The sequence below is a fragment of the Ascidiella aspersa genome, chromosome 2 (assembly GCF_963924565.1).
Source record: "Ascidiella aspersa chromosome 2, kaAscAspe10.2, whole genome shotgun sequence".
Lineage (NCBI taxonomy): Eukaryota > Metazoa > Chordata > Ascidiacea > Phlebobranchia > Ascidiidae > Ascidiella > Ascidiella aspersa.
Genome location: NC_139448.1, coordinates 14128106 through 14146746, shown reverse-complemented (window position 1 = coordinate 14146746; position 18641 = coordinate 14128106). Strand labels below are relative to the sequence as shown.

Here is an 18641-nt window from a genome sequence, read left to right as displayed (position 1 = left end):
GGTATTTAAGATTCTAAACCTGAGATTCTAGTCTAGAAGATAGATATTTTTTGTTAAACTTTTGGTTACATTTTTTACCAACATGGACATTTTTATAAAATTAACACTTTATGCATTTTTTAGGATAAAATCTTGCAAAACGGGAAAGTGTATAGGTCGAAATTTTGTTGTGCAAACATGCAACCGTCAATCATGTTACTCAGCAGAAGAAGCAGGTACATATAGCATACTTAATAATGCTAATTATCAACATAAACAAATTACATATTTGCCTTATTTTAACTAAGTGGGAAAAAGGAATCCTACATAATTTCTTACATCTTTACCTTTACAATCCATGAAAAATAACCGAAAAATTAATAAACTAAACAATTTTGCCGTGACCACATATAATAGTCCAATCAAAGTATTGAATGGTTGTGATTCTAAAAACGTAATTAAATGCAAAACCAACATGTGTTACTCTGTTTTATGCAGCAGCACCAGGATTAAGTGATGGATTCAGTATGGACTCTGGTAAGTTTACAAAATATTTGAAAAAATATGTTAAGTTGACTTTTTATGAAAGTTTAAACTATGACACAACTCTGCCTGGGGACAGGAATAAATGACTATGGTGGAGGTTCAAGTTATGGTGGAGGTTCAAACTCTGGTGGCGGTTCAAACTACGGTGGACGTTCGAATTATGGTGCTGCAAGCTGGGGTCAATGGGGTGCTTTCTCAACATGTTCGAAAACATGTGGCACTGGCTTCCAATATCAAAAGCGTGACTGCATGAAGAATGGACTTCGTTCTTCTGGCTGTTCTGGTAAAAAATAAGATGTAAAAAACCTAATTTTGAGTCTTGCAATTTTTTTGTGTTTACTTTACATTTGTCTTGTAATTTTGCAGTTTACTAACTTTCAGAAATGTACTAAGTCCCTTGTTCTATGACCGGCTTTAGGTATCCCTTACTATGGCTGTTCAGTGTGTACTAAGAGTTTCTAATGTAGTGCTAGGAATACAAAGCTTGAAATTATGTTTTTAGTAGTTTTGTGATATGATTTCCTTTGACGGCCAAAAGGGAGATGAAATTATACAGTGCAAACTGATGTTCATACAGATAAAATACATATGTTTGTGTGGTGCATTTAATTAGATTCAAATGTATGGAGGTATAAAAGGTATTCAAATTATTTAAATTTGTTAGTTAATTTGGGATTGACTGTATAATATAGCTTTTAATTTTATGAATTCTGTTGAAATCCCTACCTTTGTGTATGTTTATAACTAGTGTAAATTTCCTGAATATTAAACAGTACAAAAAAAACAAGCGAAAAAATTAGTAAAATTTTGGCTCATCTTACAGTGTTTTTGAGCACACATCTAACAGAGCAATGGTTTGGAACACCATGAGAATGTCTGTTACAAGAAACTGTAAATAATTGTTAACGTTATAGACTGTTTTATAGCATTAGTCACTGTAATAGACTAGCTTGGCACACAATTCCCAATGTAGATGCTAAGGATAAGGTTTTACTTACTTTACTTTCTCAAACAAGACGTTTATTGGACAGTACCAATTGCTGGCATTATGCTCAAACTTCTCTAACCAAGAGATTATAAACTGTGGTCAAAATATGTTAAAATGTGTTAAATCTGCTTGATATTCACGTGACGAATGCCAAAGCTATATCACAGAAAAACAGCCATAATAGCATACAAAGTAACTATGCAGCGCTGAGAAAATGGAGGCTGCAAAAGTCACACAAAGCCTTATCCCCAAGAAACCAAGTCAGCGTGTGTCCGATCTAAAATAAACTTGTGACGGTCACTATAGTGAAAAAAGCATTTTGCATATAAATCAATGAAAAAACTTTCTCCCCTCTTCCTCCATAGAACAGGGTTGCTAAAGGCGCAAACTCTAAATCTTGTTTGAATTTTTTTTAATCCTAAAACTCAAGGGTCAAGTAAATCAACATCATTTTCATCAAGATGTTTCAGTTGATGTGACTGAATTTAAATTTTTTATATGAAGATAAAGTAGTAGTTCTTGTATTTGCCTTCATAATAACTGCTTGAACGAAAAGAAAGTCTAGCATTTTAATATTTTCCATAATTTCCTTTATATTTGAATTTAATTTTTTGTTTGACTGATACATGTTAAAATTTATTTGCATTTTAGGTCTTGGATACAAATATAATCATCAATGTAACTCAAACCCTTGTTATGGAGGTTTGAGTGATGAAAGTAGCACTGACAGAACAGGTGGGATTTGGCTTATCAATTATTGTCACCAAAAGGTTTACTAAAATATAAATAAGAATAAACTATTAACACCTTAAAGTGATGAAAATATCAAAGTATATATTTGTATGTAGCATTTAGTCCAGTGGAGATAAAACCTCCCAAAGTTTGTGAGTCGTCCATCAGAAGCATTTGGGTTTTCGGGGACCTTAACGGTGATAGAAAAGTTGATGTTATGTGTGGAGCAAAGGATGGACAAAAAATGTAAGGTTTTTTTAATTTATTTTAGAGGCGTATTGCTCAAATTAAATTAAGTTGTAGTAATGGCCTTAAAAATGAAGATATGGAATTTGTTTACCTTAATGTAAATGAATTTTATTTTTATTTTGAGTTTTACAAACATATGCTAGTTAGTTCAGCTCTTATTTCTGGGTTTCATTTAATCTTGCATTTAATCACCAAGAAGGGTTAGCTTGTAATGAAAAAGTGTACATTTTTAAATAATAGAACCTTATTACAATTGTTTTTTAGATGCAAAGCTGAACTAAATTGAATAAATTTAAACCAAACAACAATTTAATAAAGCTTACTGTATAATTTTGGGGTAATCAGGTGGCACTATATAAAGACAAATTGTATTCTAATTTATTTTTGTAAATTTTAATTTAATGTTTTTTTTAACAATATTCAACCCCATACGGTCATAATTTTAAATTCGTCCTCGATCGCCAATCCTTAGAGTTATCCGGCCATTTATAAAAAAAAAACTTTGGTGACTCCTGACTTAAAGCATAGATAAATAATAAAAACCAACTTTCATTTTACCCCTCTTGTCTTAACGTTAAAAATAAAATTCTATTTAGCAATTTGTGTATGTTTTTTTAGACACATGGAAGTGTTTTGTAATTTAAAAATCAATATAATGCTTTATTGCAAATTGCAGGAAGTGTATTGGGCTATTTTTTTCTAGTTAAGTCGTGAATGTGGAGTAAACCTATTGACATTCCCATTAAAAAAGATAAGCCCATTTTTTAAGGGGCTCTTAAAAAATATGTTTTGCATGTCGACCTTTTTTACTTTTTGTTCTCTCTTATTTCAGGAAAGTTGCAGTGAGCACTTTTGACAACAAATTCTTTATGGACAAGTCAGCACAACTCACAGGTTGCGGAAAACAAAGATTTGCTGCAGATTTTGATGGGGATTCTAATGACGATATCTTGTGCCCAGACAACGGGTTAGACAGACCTAAAAGTTTATTCTCCAGTTTTTGATTTAATATAACAAAAATATTAAAGTATCATGGGGTTTAAATATTTCAATTTGCCAAAAAGCTTTCAAAAAAAAAATGTTCTCCCCGTAATAAATAGGTGTACCAACTAATGGTATAAAAAACATATAAGTAGTTCAATGTGCTAAACTGCTAATACAGTTTTTAAACACGTGATAGCAAATCTGCAGTTAAATAAGAATTTTTACAATGCCTTCGAAGTAGTGTATGTCTGTTACAATTCTTAATGTGTCTGGAAAAAGAGTATTGGTATCTAACTAGGAGGTCCCGTTCGTGGGGAAATCGTTACCGTAGGCCTAAACCAAATTAAATTGCCTAAAAAATTCAAACTTTTTTGATTAACCGAAATAGTGCTAAAAATAATAATTTTATATGTTTTTAGTTTTGCAAAATCTTTCATGACGCTTCACTTCTAACGTTTGTCGTCGATAAAATTTGCCGTTCTCTTTTGAGTAATTCAGCTTTAAAAAAAGTAAAATATTCTGGTAAAACTGAATTAAAATTGTTGAAATTTTATAGGTTAATTGTTTAGACCTAAAATCCAAGCTAGAAAACCTTTACCCCGCCACAAAAACAGATTTGAATGTTGCAGGTCTCATTGCGATTATTTATAAGTGGCAGGCTTATTGAAACACAATATAAAAGTTATTATTTTGTAGAAATACTCAAGTCAAGTTGATGAAAAATGGTGACTTTTTAAGTGGTTTTGATTACACTTCATCGTATTGCTCGGATGGAAACATAAAGGTACAGCATAATCTGAAGAAATGTTATTAGCTAATACATTTTATATTTTTTAAATTGGCTTATGTTATTTTTTAGTTAGTTTACGTATAATTTTATCGTTATGTTGATTCAGATCTTAGATGCTAATGGTGATGGGATATACGACCTATTGTGTTGGCAAAAGGACAAACCGAGAAAGAATCTTCAAATTAGGCACAATCGGTTGCTCTAAAAACAACTATTTTATCAGCAAATTCTCTTCCCACTATATATTACATATCTTACTTATCCACATGTTTGTTTCGTCTTTTGTTTGTGTGATGTATAAAAGAATTCGCGCTTTTTGGATATGCTGACTGGCTAGCTTTTTCCAGTTGAAATGCCAAGAGAAAGCCAAAAGTTTTTTCTAGGGGTTTCTGCAGAAGTCGTTTTAAGGTTATTCCTAAAAACAATCCGTTTTTAAATAATCGTATTCTCTGCTATTAGTGATGTTATTGGACAAATCAAAAATATTTTGGGCAACCTAACTTAGGCCATCCGTTAGCCTCCCAAAGTTAAAGCACGTAAAAAGGAACAGTTAAACGGCATTAAAGGTTCAGATAAAATAAAGAGAAACTCGTTAATCTGTGACTTCACGTATTTCGTGGTGATCTCTTAATTGGCACCGAATGCAGTGGTAAAAGTAGTATAATTATTTACCCGAAACGCTTTAACAGTGCGAGAGATAGCCTAATGTCATAAAACAAGCAACTTTAATTCTTTTTGAAAACCATTGGCTTAGGTACTTTAAGGTTTAGTATACTTGCTTAGCACATAGTTTTAAATCTTTTTGAGAGGTATTTTCTAATTAGTCTTCTATACCCGTTGCTTTTCGATTAAAACTAAACTACGGCGGTAAAAGCCTTATACAAGCTCTGTAGGTCTATAGCCAATACCTAAATGTTTCTGTAACTTTTCGACCAAAAACAACCCAAACTCTCCCGGCAAGCAACATGTATTAACAAAGGTTATTGCAAAACAACAAACACGAGGGCGTTTTAGTAGCACTAATTTACAGCTTGGTCTTTGTTCTGGATAGTTGAATGAAGGTCAGTGTTAGTAGGCCGACTGTGATTGTTGCCAGTGCAACAACGTTGGACCACAAAGCCCAGCTGCTGAGGTCATCGCTGCCGTTTCCGATGGAAAGCTGCTTCTCAAGAAATTTTTCACCGCGAACAGAAACACTGAATGCAATTTACAAATTTTCCTAGCCTTTTAGTAGTAGACTTAACGACGTAGGCTAATGAAAAAATAAATGCCGTAGGTGTTTATAATTTGTCTTATTAAATAAATAAGTTGTTTTAATAGTATAATATGATTCATTGGCCTTTTCTGTATGTTAAAGCATTTTCGGTTATCCAGTAGATTCCATCAAGTAGTCACCATAAAATATAAGCTAATAAATATGTATAGTAGCCTACAGTATCGCACTACATTTGTAAACCACCCTAGTTTATGATAAAAAGTTTTAGTCTATATAATTATCGTTTCTAAACGATTTTTGCAATTTAATTGTCGTAAATCGTGCTAAGGGGTTCGCACTAACCAAAAAGTGATTTACAGGTCTTTATTAAACTTTCAATTTTGGTGTTTATGCCGAACTTCAGCACTCAGCCAACTTATCTAGCTAAACAACGCCAAACGCTTATATATGGAAAAAAATTACCAGTTCGACGTATTTTCCAATTTTTCCAACGCAAGGTATTCAACTCCTCTTTCCGATGTGTTGCTTAACTTAGCAGATTGATCGCACAGAGTAAAAGTCAGTCCTTGAAACTCGTTAATGCTAAGACCCTATAAATGCCAAATATAAGCAATTGGTACCGGTAGCAGGATTGTAGTAAACATTTTGTGAATTTTACTTACAGAAAAAGAATAAAATGCGATACTCAGATAACGTATCCATCCAAGCCACGGCATTAGGGTATCCACGTTCACCATCATTCCACAATACAGCTGAACATTTTTTTTAAATTAGTAACTTACGGGAATTGACACTTACGGCCTTTGCAATATTATGTAGGCTAAATAGCCTACGGTACTTAAAATTGTTTTTGTCCTTAATTTTCCGTTAGATCGGGCAACGTAGCCTATAGTTTTCAGCGTTTTTTTATAATATTTTTAAATGTATTTTTTTTTATTATTAATTATCCTAGAATTAAACATTCAGTCGTCATACAAGCATTATGCAATTTAGTAAAAATGCAAAAGAGGCTACATATCGTTAAGTAACTGAAGGTATTTAGGCCTTAGTAATGTCAGGGCCTTTTGCAAACGGAACGTGTAAACCTTACAAAGTTTAGAATAAAAACGAGCGTGATGCAAACGTTGGCCACGTCGAAACTTCCGCACAACACCGACAAGCATATTGCAATGGAAATTGCTGCGTAACCGGTGAGAACCAAGATAAGCAGAAACGTGAAAAAAGCGGCAGCTGTGGGTTTCAAGCCTGTACAAAGTATAAAAACTAAACAAACCATCAACAATTTATGATTATGATTACAAGGTGTTGTTTTTAATTTACGCGCGTTTACTTTCTAGTTATCGCGGTTTCTGCAGGTTTAATATTTTAATCTAATTTAAGAAAACTAATTATAGGATCTCAAATTTTAATTTGAAGTTAATTTAAAAAAAGCAAAAAAAATATTAGGTTTCCGAATCTTTTCGCAGATTGTTTTCAAATGCTTTAACTGAAAGTTTTTAAACTTCGACTTCAATCAATTCATTTTTGATAACAACCCGTCAAGAAGCTATTGAGTTATTTCTTGTATGTTTATGTTACTACACAGAAACATTATAACGGGCGTAAATTTTTGCTTTATGCGTATTATTGGTCTGACCTTCTTTGATACGTGTGGCACAAGTTTGCCAACGCTTTCCCTGACAGATACGTTTAGTTGCACTTACCGATCATCCAATAAGAGATACACGCCATTATGATTGGTGCAATAGTCCTCATTGGAATCAAATCTCCCACAAGCTTGGCCAGAAAGTAGGGAAGCACAGAATAGTATCCGGAAACATATTCGTGACTAAAAATGGTAAACTATTGTTGAAACAGGATGATGCAGACTATAGAGTCAGTCCACAATAAAACAGGGGCCAAGAAGGCCAAAGCAAACGTGTTTATATGGTAACAAGTTGGGTGGCATAAACACTGGGTTAACACACCATAAAGCAACATAACTCCACCAAAACAACAGATAGGCCTATAGCTCAAAATATTAGTTGCTGATCGGCTAAAATTCTCTGCAATGGCTCATATTAGCCTAATCAAATTCGAATTTGCTATTAATTATGCTTTGTTCAATTTTCAAAAGTTTAGTGAGATGATCGGATCGACAAAGCTTCCTATTGTGCTTAGTTTAGTATTTGGGTAGACTAGAAAAAGGTTAAGGAAAACTGGTTGGCGTGTAACTTTGAAATATTTTGTAAATCTATAAAAGTCAGTCAGTTTAATTTTACACGGGAAAAAATTAGGGTCTGTGCTAAAAATACTTCGAGCGTATCGACAAAAACACCAGATTTATCAACGATATTAGACTATAATCTGTGTTCTAATATCTCCATAAGCTTTACCAAATTGTTCTGACAACAAATAACCCGAACCAAATATAAATGAACTCAAATTAACGTAGCAAATATAATTGAAAGAGGTCCAAACGCCGAGAGCTCGCGCTCCTATAAGATTTTATTGCACCCCTCCTCCAGTAAAAAAACACTTACAGAAACTATAAACTGTCCCCGCAAAATATAAGAACCATCCATGTTCTAGTCATCGAGTAGGATGCTATCAAGGAATTTTAAAGTAAAACATTAATATTGCTATTTGTAGCCTACTGTTAAAACGTGAACCCCTATTACATGTATTAGTAATTAAATAATTCATTATGAAAAAAATCCCCTTTGTAATACTGAATTTAACTACATCATGTAATTAATCTTGTTCAATATTAAAGTGAGTTTTATGCTTTCTGTACAGTTAAACCGTTTACCGATTTTTAGGCTCCTAATCTATAGGTAGACGCAGACCCTAGCTTTAGGAGTTTATTTCAAAAAAAGACCCATTTATTCCAAATAAATCTAAACTTAGGCAATGGTTGTGACAGATAATAATTTAACTAACTCACTTACTAGAATATATGCCGTTCTTTAACAAATACTTGTATGCAGTTTATTGAGCCAAAAAGCAGATTTGCTATAAAGAAGAAGATGACCCCAAATCTGAAAAATATATGGGGAATTAACATTTTTTCTCGAAATAACAAGTAAAAAATGTTTTTGAATGTATTTTTGTAAATTGTAGGCTACCTGTTATACAAATCCTATAAAAAGAAGTACATGTGAAGTAAATCGCCAAATTTAGGCCTACCATACAGGAGTGTACCTGTTTTGCGATCCGTGGTCAGGGTCGTTTTCCACTTGAAAGAAGAGCAATCCAAAAAGAAGGCTGACAATCAAACTGGCAACAAGCTGAAAACATTTTTAAAGTGGTTATTACCTTGAAACGTGCGTTATGCCCTTGAACCATATTCGTACTAAAATTTATTTTGTAAAGAGGCGGGCAAAACAACAGGTAGCCTATAGAAACTTCAACTCAGTGTTATCCGGGAGGGGATGGCCTACGGATTTCACTATTATAACAATTTTTTTAAATCTTTATTTTTCGAGCTTAATGTTTTCAATATTCGAGGTTCAATTCCCATAAAAGAGCTCGCAACTAAATCATTATCTGCAAAATAAAGTTTTCTTTTGCAATCCATTTACGACAAGCATGTAATAGCTAAGGAATTTTCAGTTCGTTAACATATGTTGTTAATCACACGTGGTGTTTTGAGATGTCCCCTTGGTTAGGTATAGCCTAGTCATGAAGAAATTAAACACATAAAAAATAAAATATACAAAAACACCAAAACAAATCCATTAACAATTAGAGCACCCTGAAACAATTACGACCACTCAAAAGTCCACAAGACTTTCGATTGGTGTTTAACACTGTATAAAAAAGTGGGTATTAGATCAGGGGCGTGCAACCTTTCATAATGCCGGGCCAAATATGTGTATTCGGATTAGATCACGGACCACTTGCTTATCTCGTCGTCTACATGTTAGTGCAGTGGTCGGCAAACTTTTTGTTGCGGCCCAAAGTAGTCCTTTCAGAACTACTTAAAGGCCCACTACGTGAAACCACACAGTGGCGGATTCAGGGGGATATTTGGTTTTAAGGTGAAATATTCTACGGCGCTTTTTGACCAAAACATTGCCATGCTATATAAAACATTATATAAAAAGTAAATTACGCGCGAAGCGCGAAAAATTTGCGTTTACATAGAGTTAAAGTTGGCAAAAAATATAGTTTTACAGGCTCACAAGACCACATTTGGCACGTGCTGGGTCTTTCCAATCTTAGCCAATTTAAAACATTATAGGCCACACCAATTGTTAAAATAAAGTGCAATGAATGTACGGCTATCATGCGGCCAACAACTACAGTAGATGATAACACCAAGCTATTCAAAAATAACTCGCGGTTCACAGTTGGCCTACCACTGTGTTAGTGACTACGACAAAAAAATTGATCTCACACGTACGTTGAACCGAACAATTTGCTCTTGCACAAAATGTTTTATCGTTCATTGTGTGTTGTTTTTGCCTTATGTTCACTATTGCGTTGTCACTAACTTAACTTTTCTTGCCTTTCCACTTATGCCCCTCACCTTTCACGCTTTATTTCTTATCTTATCACTTTTCCGTTTACACCTAATAATTAGTTACGTTTGACACACACCATTTTTTCTTTCGTTGTGTTTCGCGTAGTGGAAAACGAATGGTGACAGTCAGGCTGGGCAAGGCAGGGATAACCACCCGTTTAGATCGTCGTCGTTTACGCCCTATTTTAATCTCTGGTCGCTTTATATTACGCGCTTCGATTGTTTTATGTTTTATATGTTAGTTCGCCTCTGTCGTCCTATATTATATACTAAACAGATAAGTCTCGTGTAGTGCTCAGGCATCCGACAGGCCGTGAAGTAGGGAGTCCTGAAATAGTTTAACGTAACAATGCCACCTTAAAAGCGACAAATTTTCTCAGCTGTGAAAACTTATTTAGATCGAGATTCGCGGTGAAAAACTACTTTGCTGCGCAGAGATATTTTGGTTCCGCGGGCCGCAGGTTGCACGCCCCTGTATTAGATCTTAGTACAGTCAGTGTTTTGAACTTTAGCGACGTTGTTTGAATCTGTATATGATTTACAAATAAAAAAAAGAAAAAGAAAGTTTTTAACAAACAACGTGTGTTAAAACGTGAATTAAAATAAAATCGATTTGAGTGCCAGCCAATTAGAACTTACATTGGCAATGCTCGCTATTGGATTCTTTATGACGCTAATAAAGGTTCTTCTCGCCAGCACAGAGAATTGGTGCAGATAAGAGGTCGGGTATCCTCTTCTTGACTGGGTTGTATTCTGATTTTGACCTTTAGAAGAGTGCTCAATTAATAGATATAAAAATCGTTTCTCTTCTTCTAAATGGCAATGTCCCAAATTGATTGCTGATTTTAGAAAACAACATTTTACCATATAGGTTACCGATGGATGCTTTTTTATGAATATGCTATTTCTAAGCCCATAATGCACTACACAAAATCGATAAGCCAAGGAAACATATATTTAAGTCATGCAGTTGTGTTTGGTCAACACATCCGTTATTGTCGCTTTAATTTTTTTAAGCACGAAGTAAAGGAGTCAAATGCTACTGACATTGTTTACAAATGACCGAAATATTTGCCTGCTTACAAATTGATTTTGTCGGCGGGTGTTAACACACCCGTACTGAAAAATTGGACAAACCTACTCATACTTCGACCTACTAGTGTTTCGTTTTATTTCATCTAAGCTAGCAAGCAGTTCTTGGTGTATGAGCGACGATTTGAACTTTCTTTCCAAAACGGTCACACTGCTGTCAGACGGATTGTCATCTGCTTTTTCTGTTTCTGTTAACCAATGTTTTTGGTTAAAAAAATTAGGGAAAATACATGTAGTGATATTTATATAAACTGTTGCTACCAGGCATGGTAATATAAATCAAAAACAATTACCAGAGGAGTAGTTACCAGAGGAGTAGTGATATTTGTTCGTTAATATTTATTTTACCTTTTTTCACTTCTCCATTTAGCGCTGTCGAGTCCACATTGATAACATCAAGAAAAAAATCTGCCGGATTGTTGTGTGGCTCGCAAATATAGTCTGGTGGACAAAAAACACTAATGTCTAACGATACTGCTGCCGACCAAATACAGTAACCCTTATTAATTTAGTTGCGCACTTTTTATCATGTAAAGTTACCATAGTTAGTATTTCAGACCAATGATGATATAGGCCGACAGACTTCGGTAAGTCCTTACGAAGGCGCCCTTTCAAGATTTTGAATTTTTAAAACGCTGTAAACCAGAGGCGTGCAACATACGGCCCGCGGGCCACAGCACGGCCCGCGAGACCTATTTACGTGGCCCGCACAGACTACGTCAAGTAGCCCATTGTTTTTTTAAATTTTGCATTGTTTAAGAAGTTATTTGTAACGGAATCATTGGCATTTATCAATTTGTATTACGTCACACTGTCCGAACCTCTATTATTGCGTCATAGTGTGCATTGTAGTAAAACTGCCTTGTTTTGCTTGCAAAAAAGAAAGGTTGATTATTAAAGGTGGAAATTTAACAAGCAAGATGTAGTTTGCCTGCTTGTCAAAACGTTATATCAATAATAAAAGAGTATAATTTCTAAGGGACACTATAGTTGAAAACACTGTGCTAATTATGATAGCGTTGTAGGTCAATTGCGGGTTGATAAAATGCTGCAATTGAAAAAGTCTTTGAGCAAACAACAAGAGGTATTTCATTGTTATAAGAAAGACGTTGAGCTTGTTACAAAACTGGGCTACAAGTTATCGAAAGCAATTGCCGAAAAAGAAAAGCCTGTTTAAGACAAAATTCAGGAATCAGCTCACAGATGAGCGACTGATAAGTGAACTTCGAGTTGGCACTTCTGCCAAAACTAACAAGATCTCTGGTCAGAGAAGATATCACACATCTCATTAATCGCTTAATGAGTAACTTGATTCTACACGGTTTTCCAATAAAAAATTTGTTTAAAAAATATATATGTTGTTCGATTGTCCGGCCCGCACCACCATCATAGTTATACATTATAGCCCGCTGCGATAAACAGTTGCACGCCCCTGCTGTAAACTATAGTCGATAGATTCAAACGTTGAAACAATAACTAAGTCCAAATAAGGATTACTTACCTATGGACTCGAAATACTGTAAGGCTTCCTGGCACGGACCGTGGAAAACGCAGCGTCCGCTTGAAAGCAAGGTGAGTGTGTCGAAGAGACGAAAGATGGAGTAACGAGGTTGGTGTATAGATAGGATTATCGTGCGACCGCTTTCAGCCAATCTGGTGCAGGCAACAATCGTTCGATCAGCTTAGGCATACAATACAGCATATTTTTTTTTATAAATTTTCGAAACAAAATAGAATGAATAAATAAAGTCAAATCCAAATCCGACTCAAGCCTTATCAAATGAATCTGTCGAGTCTGCTTCAGTCTCCACATCCTTGTATTTATCCATCCACCTAACTACTATAAGATGAATATACAACTCACTTGTCATATTACTCACCCACCAACGATAAGTGGATGTAAAATACCCCCCTCCAGAAGTGACTCCGCAGTTCTGGGTGTAACAAACATTTTATTTATTTTGAGATGCCATGACCCAATCATGCTCACATTGTAGAACAGTCTAAGTTTTATGCACAGAAAAATCCGATGACCCGCAAAAGGATATGACTCCATAACGTTTTGGTCATAGTGATGCGTAAGTTATTCAAGCGTGGCGAAAACTTTTATTCTTTTTTTGTGTGTGCTTGACAAAACAATTGATGTTTTTCTTCACACCTAACAGATTCATGTTCGGATCGCGGTTGATTAGCAAGCATTTGGCGTGTCACAATTAGCACATAAAAATCGACGTTTGTTACGAATATGGTTTGTGATTTAAAACCTCAAGGTGAGTTAACACTTGAGCATATACGAATATTGATGACAAGATGAAAATATCTCAACTTCCAGTGTTGTAAACAAGTCATTTTAAAATGACTTAAGTCCCAGTCAAGTATTTTTTAATAAATAACTAGTCGAGTCCCAGTCAAAGTCATGAGTTACGCAAGTCAAGTTAAGTTATAATTAGAGCAAGTCAACTGCAAGTCACTTCCTTGTCGTAAAAATAAAACGTTAAAGTATTAGAATGTGTAAACTCGTTTGATTATGAGCAATAACTGAACTAAAAGTTAAAAAAAGGGTAACATATAGAAAGCAAAATGTTTTATGTGCAAAAATTTGAATAAATAACCAAAATTTAAAAGAAAATACTTAAGTCAAGTCAAGTAATTTGTCCGAAAAACTTAAGTCAAGTGAAGTCATTTTGCCCTAATGACTTAAGTCAAGTCATTTGAAAATAGTGACTTGAGTGCACTTAAAGCAAGTAATTGTCTTATGTCATTACAACACTGTCAATTTCAATCTAACAACCTCTTGAGGTGCCGCAGCACGGTTCTCGCAGTTGAGGCATCCAGGCCGGATGTCGGTTCGTCGAGGAACAAAACAGAAGGGGCGCATATCAGCTCCATTGCTATGGACACCCGTTTCTTTTCCCCGCCAGAAATACCTCGAATCATTTCGTTGCCGACCTGTTTTGCAAAGTGACTTGTTATTCATTTAAGTTTTACACGTCAATATACTGGATCGTGTACGCAACATAAAGCCGCAAAATGTTACGCCGAAATATTGTTGCTTGTTTGTGAAGGATCTCACACAGTTTTGTTGGCAAAAAACAGAGACGATTAATCCGAATTATTCACATAATTTGTATTTTACTGTGACTATACGCAGTTTATTGGAACCTGAAGTCTCACTAAGTTTTGACTATTATTTTCTTTGTTACATTACCTTACAGTAATAAATTCATAACTTAAAGGACTGTTTAATTTTATTTAAAACAATTTTAGAATCGTTTTGAGCCTTCAAAAAAAAGTCCTAAAATTTACTCGATAAGCAAACTAAAAAACCATTACAAATATTGATAGAGCAAGTTCATTTTTATTTCAATTTCTCTTTTTATTTCACCAGTCATTTATAATTTACAGCCTAGCCAGGCTTGATTCGAGATTATATTGGCTCTTTCCCGTATAATTTAAACACAAATATTCACATAAGCATGAAAAAGAAATGCAATAAAAATTTTGACAATTAGGTGAAATGCAAGTTAAACTTTATACGTGATGTATCCAACTAAAAAATCGACAGCGGTTTTATACTGTTTTGCTCAATTGAGGCAAACTTCCCCGTTTTTTACTGAAATAAAGTAGAACAATTATTATCTTACGAAATATGTGGCAGGCTAGTTGGTAGTTTATTATGCAAAAAGTTCTTCATAAGCATGTTTTATGGTTTCCACCGTACTGTGAAATTATTGTCAAAACGTGATTTGTCGAGAAATCTACTTTAAAAGAACCGTAGGAGTTGGGAGAGCGACTCTCTCTATAGGCCGCATTTTACCTTGGTGTCTACACAATGTGTTATTCCGAGGTCGGCGATGACATCTTCGATTCTCTTCAGTTTTGTTTTCCGGTCAGTGCTGGTCGGCAAACGAAGGTTGGCCGAGAACCAAAGGTTTTCGCGCACCGTTAGGGTTCCAATCAGAATATCACTCTGCCAAAGTAAAAACAAATCGCTTGTTGTCAGTTGTAGAACGTACGGTATATCATTTCTGTTCCTTTAGGAACGAAAAATATTTTGTAAGTGTGACATGGGCGCGCATATATCATTTAGGTAATTTTATAGCTTGACAAGTGCTCTGTTTACTGCGCCTTTAATTAACGTCTCCTATTTCAAGCATAACAAGTCTCGCTCAGTATAGCTCAAGTTTTATTTGCGATTACAGACACTTGTTGATAATTGCAGCTTCTTGACAATTAAGCTCCGCCTATAGTTGTCCGTTCAGCTGCTGCGGTCATAAGTAATTACATCGAAAGTTAGGTTTATTACACAACCTCGAACACATTCTTGCAAATGGATATGTAGCATGTTTGTTTAACTCTTTTTGACCAAGTTACGAAAAGCTTTTCAATTGTGAAAAAATATATTAAACTGTTCTCGGCCAATTAAGTAGATTTAGGTTGTTTGTTGATGAACCATGCACCAACTTGCAGAAGTCACAGTTGTGTCAACATAAACAAGATAAGAACCGCGCTCGCTCGCCGCGCCTAGTTGTCAGTAAACAAAAGCAAAAAATCGTGTTTAAAATCGTTAAACTATTTTACCCTCGAGCGCCGAACGTTTTATCCACAATTTATCGAGGGAGTAATAGTTTGCGTTGCTGTGATCAATGATACAATATCACAGTATGATTGCTGTAAACCAGATTATGGTTGATATGCGTAACGAGAATTTTCCGTCAAAGCGTATGTTTTTTTTGAGTATCATTTACTTAATTAAGTATTTAACCTTTTAGAAGCCATAGTGATTCACCAACGACCATTTCCTATCTGGGTCTTGGATGATCTTTGTACGCGGTAAGCGACAAATTTCATCTTCGAACTAGATTTTGGTCGTAATATCTTATTACTTTCATAGTAATATCTTAATTACTTTTTTTTACAGTGCTCATGGTCACATTCTCTGAACTTATTTTAGTCCATGTAACTACTACAGATGACTGTTTATTTAGTTTATGTGTTTATAAGCCGGCCAAACTGCCAGTTTTGTAGCGGCTTCTGCTTTATTTAACAGCCTTCTTTTACTAAACTACATATACCTTGTGGCAATAAATCAAAAGTGACTGAATTGCAGATGAACAATTTATTTTTTTTTTATAATTGTAGAGTTATTTCTAAAAAGTAGATTGACTTTCAAAAAAGTTATACTTTTACCTTGACTCTGAGGACCTTGAAGGTTTTTCAATCTAAATCCTAAGCCTAGCTCTTTTACTAATGGAATATTTTACGTATTATTAATGCCTAATTAAAGAACATTAATTGCTTTAAAAATACTAGAAGCACACACTTTGACGCCATATGAGATATATGTGAAGAAAGTACAGCTTGGGTCAACTTAGACTCACAGGCGTTTAGCAATAAAAATAAAATTTTGTTTAAAGTATAAGATGTACACATTGGTGAAATATTTTGGCATTTAGGGGTAAATCGGTTAGACTAATCCCTTGGTTGCCGGAATTGACATTTAGACCAGTTTTTTTAATCAGTGTTTTCACGGCCATGCACATACGATACCTGGACAACGTAGCCGCTAATGTGGTTAAAATCGGACGGCAGTGGCATTCCGTTGATAAGGACCTCGCCGGTCAGGCCAGTTGGGTCTTTACGATTCGACAAGATGTCCAGTAATCTGAAATCACGCAGTTATTTGGAGGCGTTTACTTGATAACAAACAAGTCTAACACGATACCGGATACCGTTTAGCCAGTGTAAGGTTATAAAAACTTCTATCCGTGGAACCACAAATGCTTAACAAGAAGTCGTTAACTAGTTAATTAAAAATGTATTGCACAACGGAGAAGTGATTTGTGTAACAAAACATCAAGTACTAATTTCCTCACTTTGAAATGTTCGCGAAAACAAGTTACGGTCATTTGGATTGCAATAAAACAAGCGAAACGCGTCTAAAAAAATCGATTTGAACACATTTTCCTTCACAGATAACATTGCATTGCGTAACTGTTTATTATTGTCCGCGTGTTATTCGTCGCTAGTTTCGTTAAGCCAGTGCCACGAGCTGACCGACGCGTGCACCGCACAAATGCTTTTGCTATACCTATGATTAATGATTATGTAAGATCAAACTTTGCCAAATTTGGTGGCGCTGGGGTTGACTTTACCGTATAGAGCCGAACTCTGGCGGTCCTTTAATGACGTTGCCTTTCTGCCAAGTGACAGGAAACACAATGTATGACAGACAAATTTGAACCTAGTTTTAGTAAGTGCAACAATATACTTACGATGTTTTACCACTTCCTGTCGGACCCATGATTGCGTTCAGCCCTGGCCTCATAATACCGCTGTTAATAAGGTAGAAATATTGTGAATATACACCTTTTAATAATAAAAGTAAGCTAAAAGATGAATAAATCCCTCCCATTTTGGGTTCACTTTAACCAAAACGTTAAAAATTAAAAATTAAAATTAAAAGGCTTATGCTTAATTAATTGACCCACGGAACAAAGTGTTAAAACCCGTTTATGTTAAGATCAACTGCTGTAAAGGTCATGCAGTTAAAAAAAAATTCGGACATTATTTTAAAACGGGGCGTAAACAGTGCTAGGTTTATGGAAATGTTTATTAGCTATAGGTAACAAATAATAACAATATACGGAAAACAGCATAAAACGTAAGCACGCTAGTTTCACCTGACGCCATGTAGTATTTCCTTGGTAACCAGTTTCTTTGCACACGCGCAAGACCCTTGTGCCAGGTTTACTTTGTATTTGACATCCTGGAAGGACAATGTTGGTGCATCTGACTTGTCCTTGCGGTCAACATCAATCGAAATGACCTCTGAACCTTTCAGGGATTTTTCCCTTGACTGACTGCCATTCTTTTCATTCCTCATTACTTGATTTTCAATAGCTTATCGGCTAAACACACAAAATATTGCCCTAAAAAAACAGGGAAGTTTGTGACAACGTACTTTTTAATAGTAAAAAAGCGTCGGCGCTTGACTGCATTTTTATATGGTGCAAATTTCACGATGATTAAATATTTTAAAGTTCGTTTTAATTATAATCAGGATGCGGCACAATGTGTTAAATGATTAAGTTATCAAGTAAAAATTCAACGAAGCTGCAACAAAGTCGTTTTTCGACAAAATAAGCAATAAATTTTATCGGTATTTTAAAATTTTCTTGTCCTACAAAATTATGTTTCTCCAAAAGAAGTATTTACAAAAACTATCACTGGAAATAAATTTAAGCGTACTTGGAGATATTCTGCGATCTTTAAAGTGCTTGTCAATGCTTAATAGAAGCCTAACGGCAAACGAACGTCGCAAACAACCTAATTATTAACATGAAGTTCGGCGTGTAATCTTCGCCGCGGCAGTGGTGAATGCTTACGGCGTTTATGCGCGAACACGAAATTCTTTTAACGTTATTTTTAGGTAAGCGTCAAGTATGTGGCCACGAAAACTTAACTAGATCAACGAAAATTTCTGGAAATCAACTGGACGATTTGTTAGACATTGAACTCTAATAATTAAATAATAAAGTATGACAGTATAGTGTGC

General features: G+C 34.9%; 1 protein-coding gene across 1 annotated transcript; it reads right to left on the bottom strand.

The window, feature by feature from the left end:
- Positions 1–5292: 5292 nt before the first annotated feature.
- Positions 5293–17867, bottom strand: LOC146163847 (broad substrate specificity ATP-binding cassette transporter ABCG2-like). Its single transcript, XM_083380610.1, has 16 exons — positions 17767–17867; positions 17359–17418; positions 16634–16748; positions 14901–15053; positions 13875–14032; positions 12585–12736; positions 11432–11524; positions 11149–11271; positions 10631–10755; positions 8668–8753; positions 8415–8504; positions 7188–7312; positions 6575–6729; positions 6147–6236; positions 5947–6074; positions 5293–5464 (listed from the first exon to the last, which is right to left on the bottom strand). The coding sequence occupies exons 2-16, from the start codon at positions 17409–17411 to the stop codon at positions 5293–5295; spliced, it is 1818 nt and encodes a 605-aa protein (XP_083236736.1). The 5' UTR covers positions 17412–17418; positions 17767–17867.
- Positions 17868–18641: the final 774 nt, after the last annotated feature.

Bases quoted from the DNA above. Each gene is read 5' to 3' on its own strand.
- LOC146163847 (XM_083380610.1), bottom strand. From the start codon at position 17,411: ATGAGGCCAGGGCTGAACGCAATCATGGGTCCGACAGGAAGTGGTAAA. The intron at 11,525-12,584 runs GTAAGTAATCCT...TTTGTCCACCAG, and splicing joins ACAGTATTTCGAGTCCATAG to ACTATATTTGCGAGCCACAC. The intron at 8,505-8,667 runs GTACACTCCTGT...TATATTTTTCAG, and splicing joins GACCACGGATCGCAAAACAG to ATTTGGGGTCATCTTCTTCT.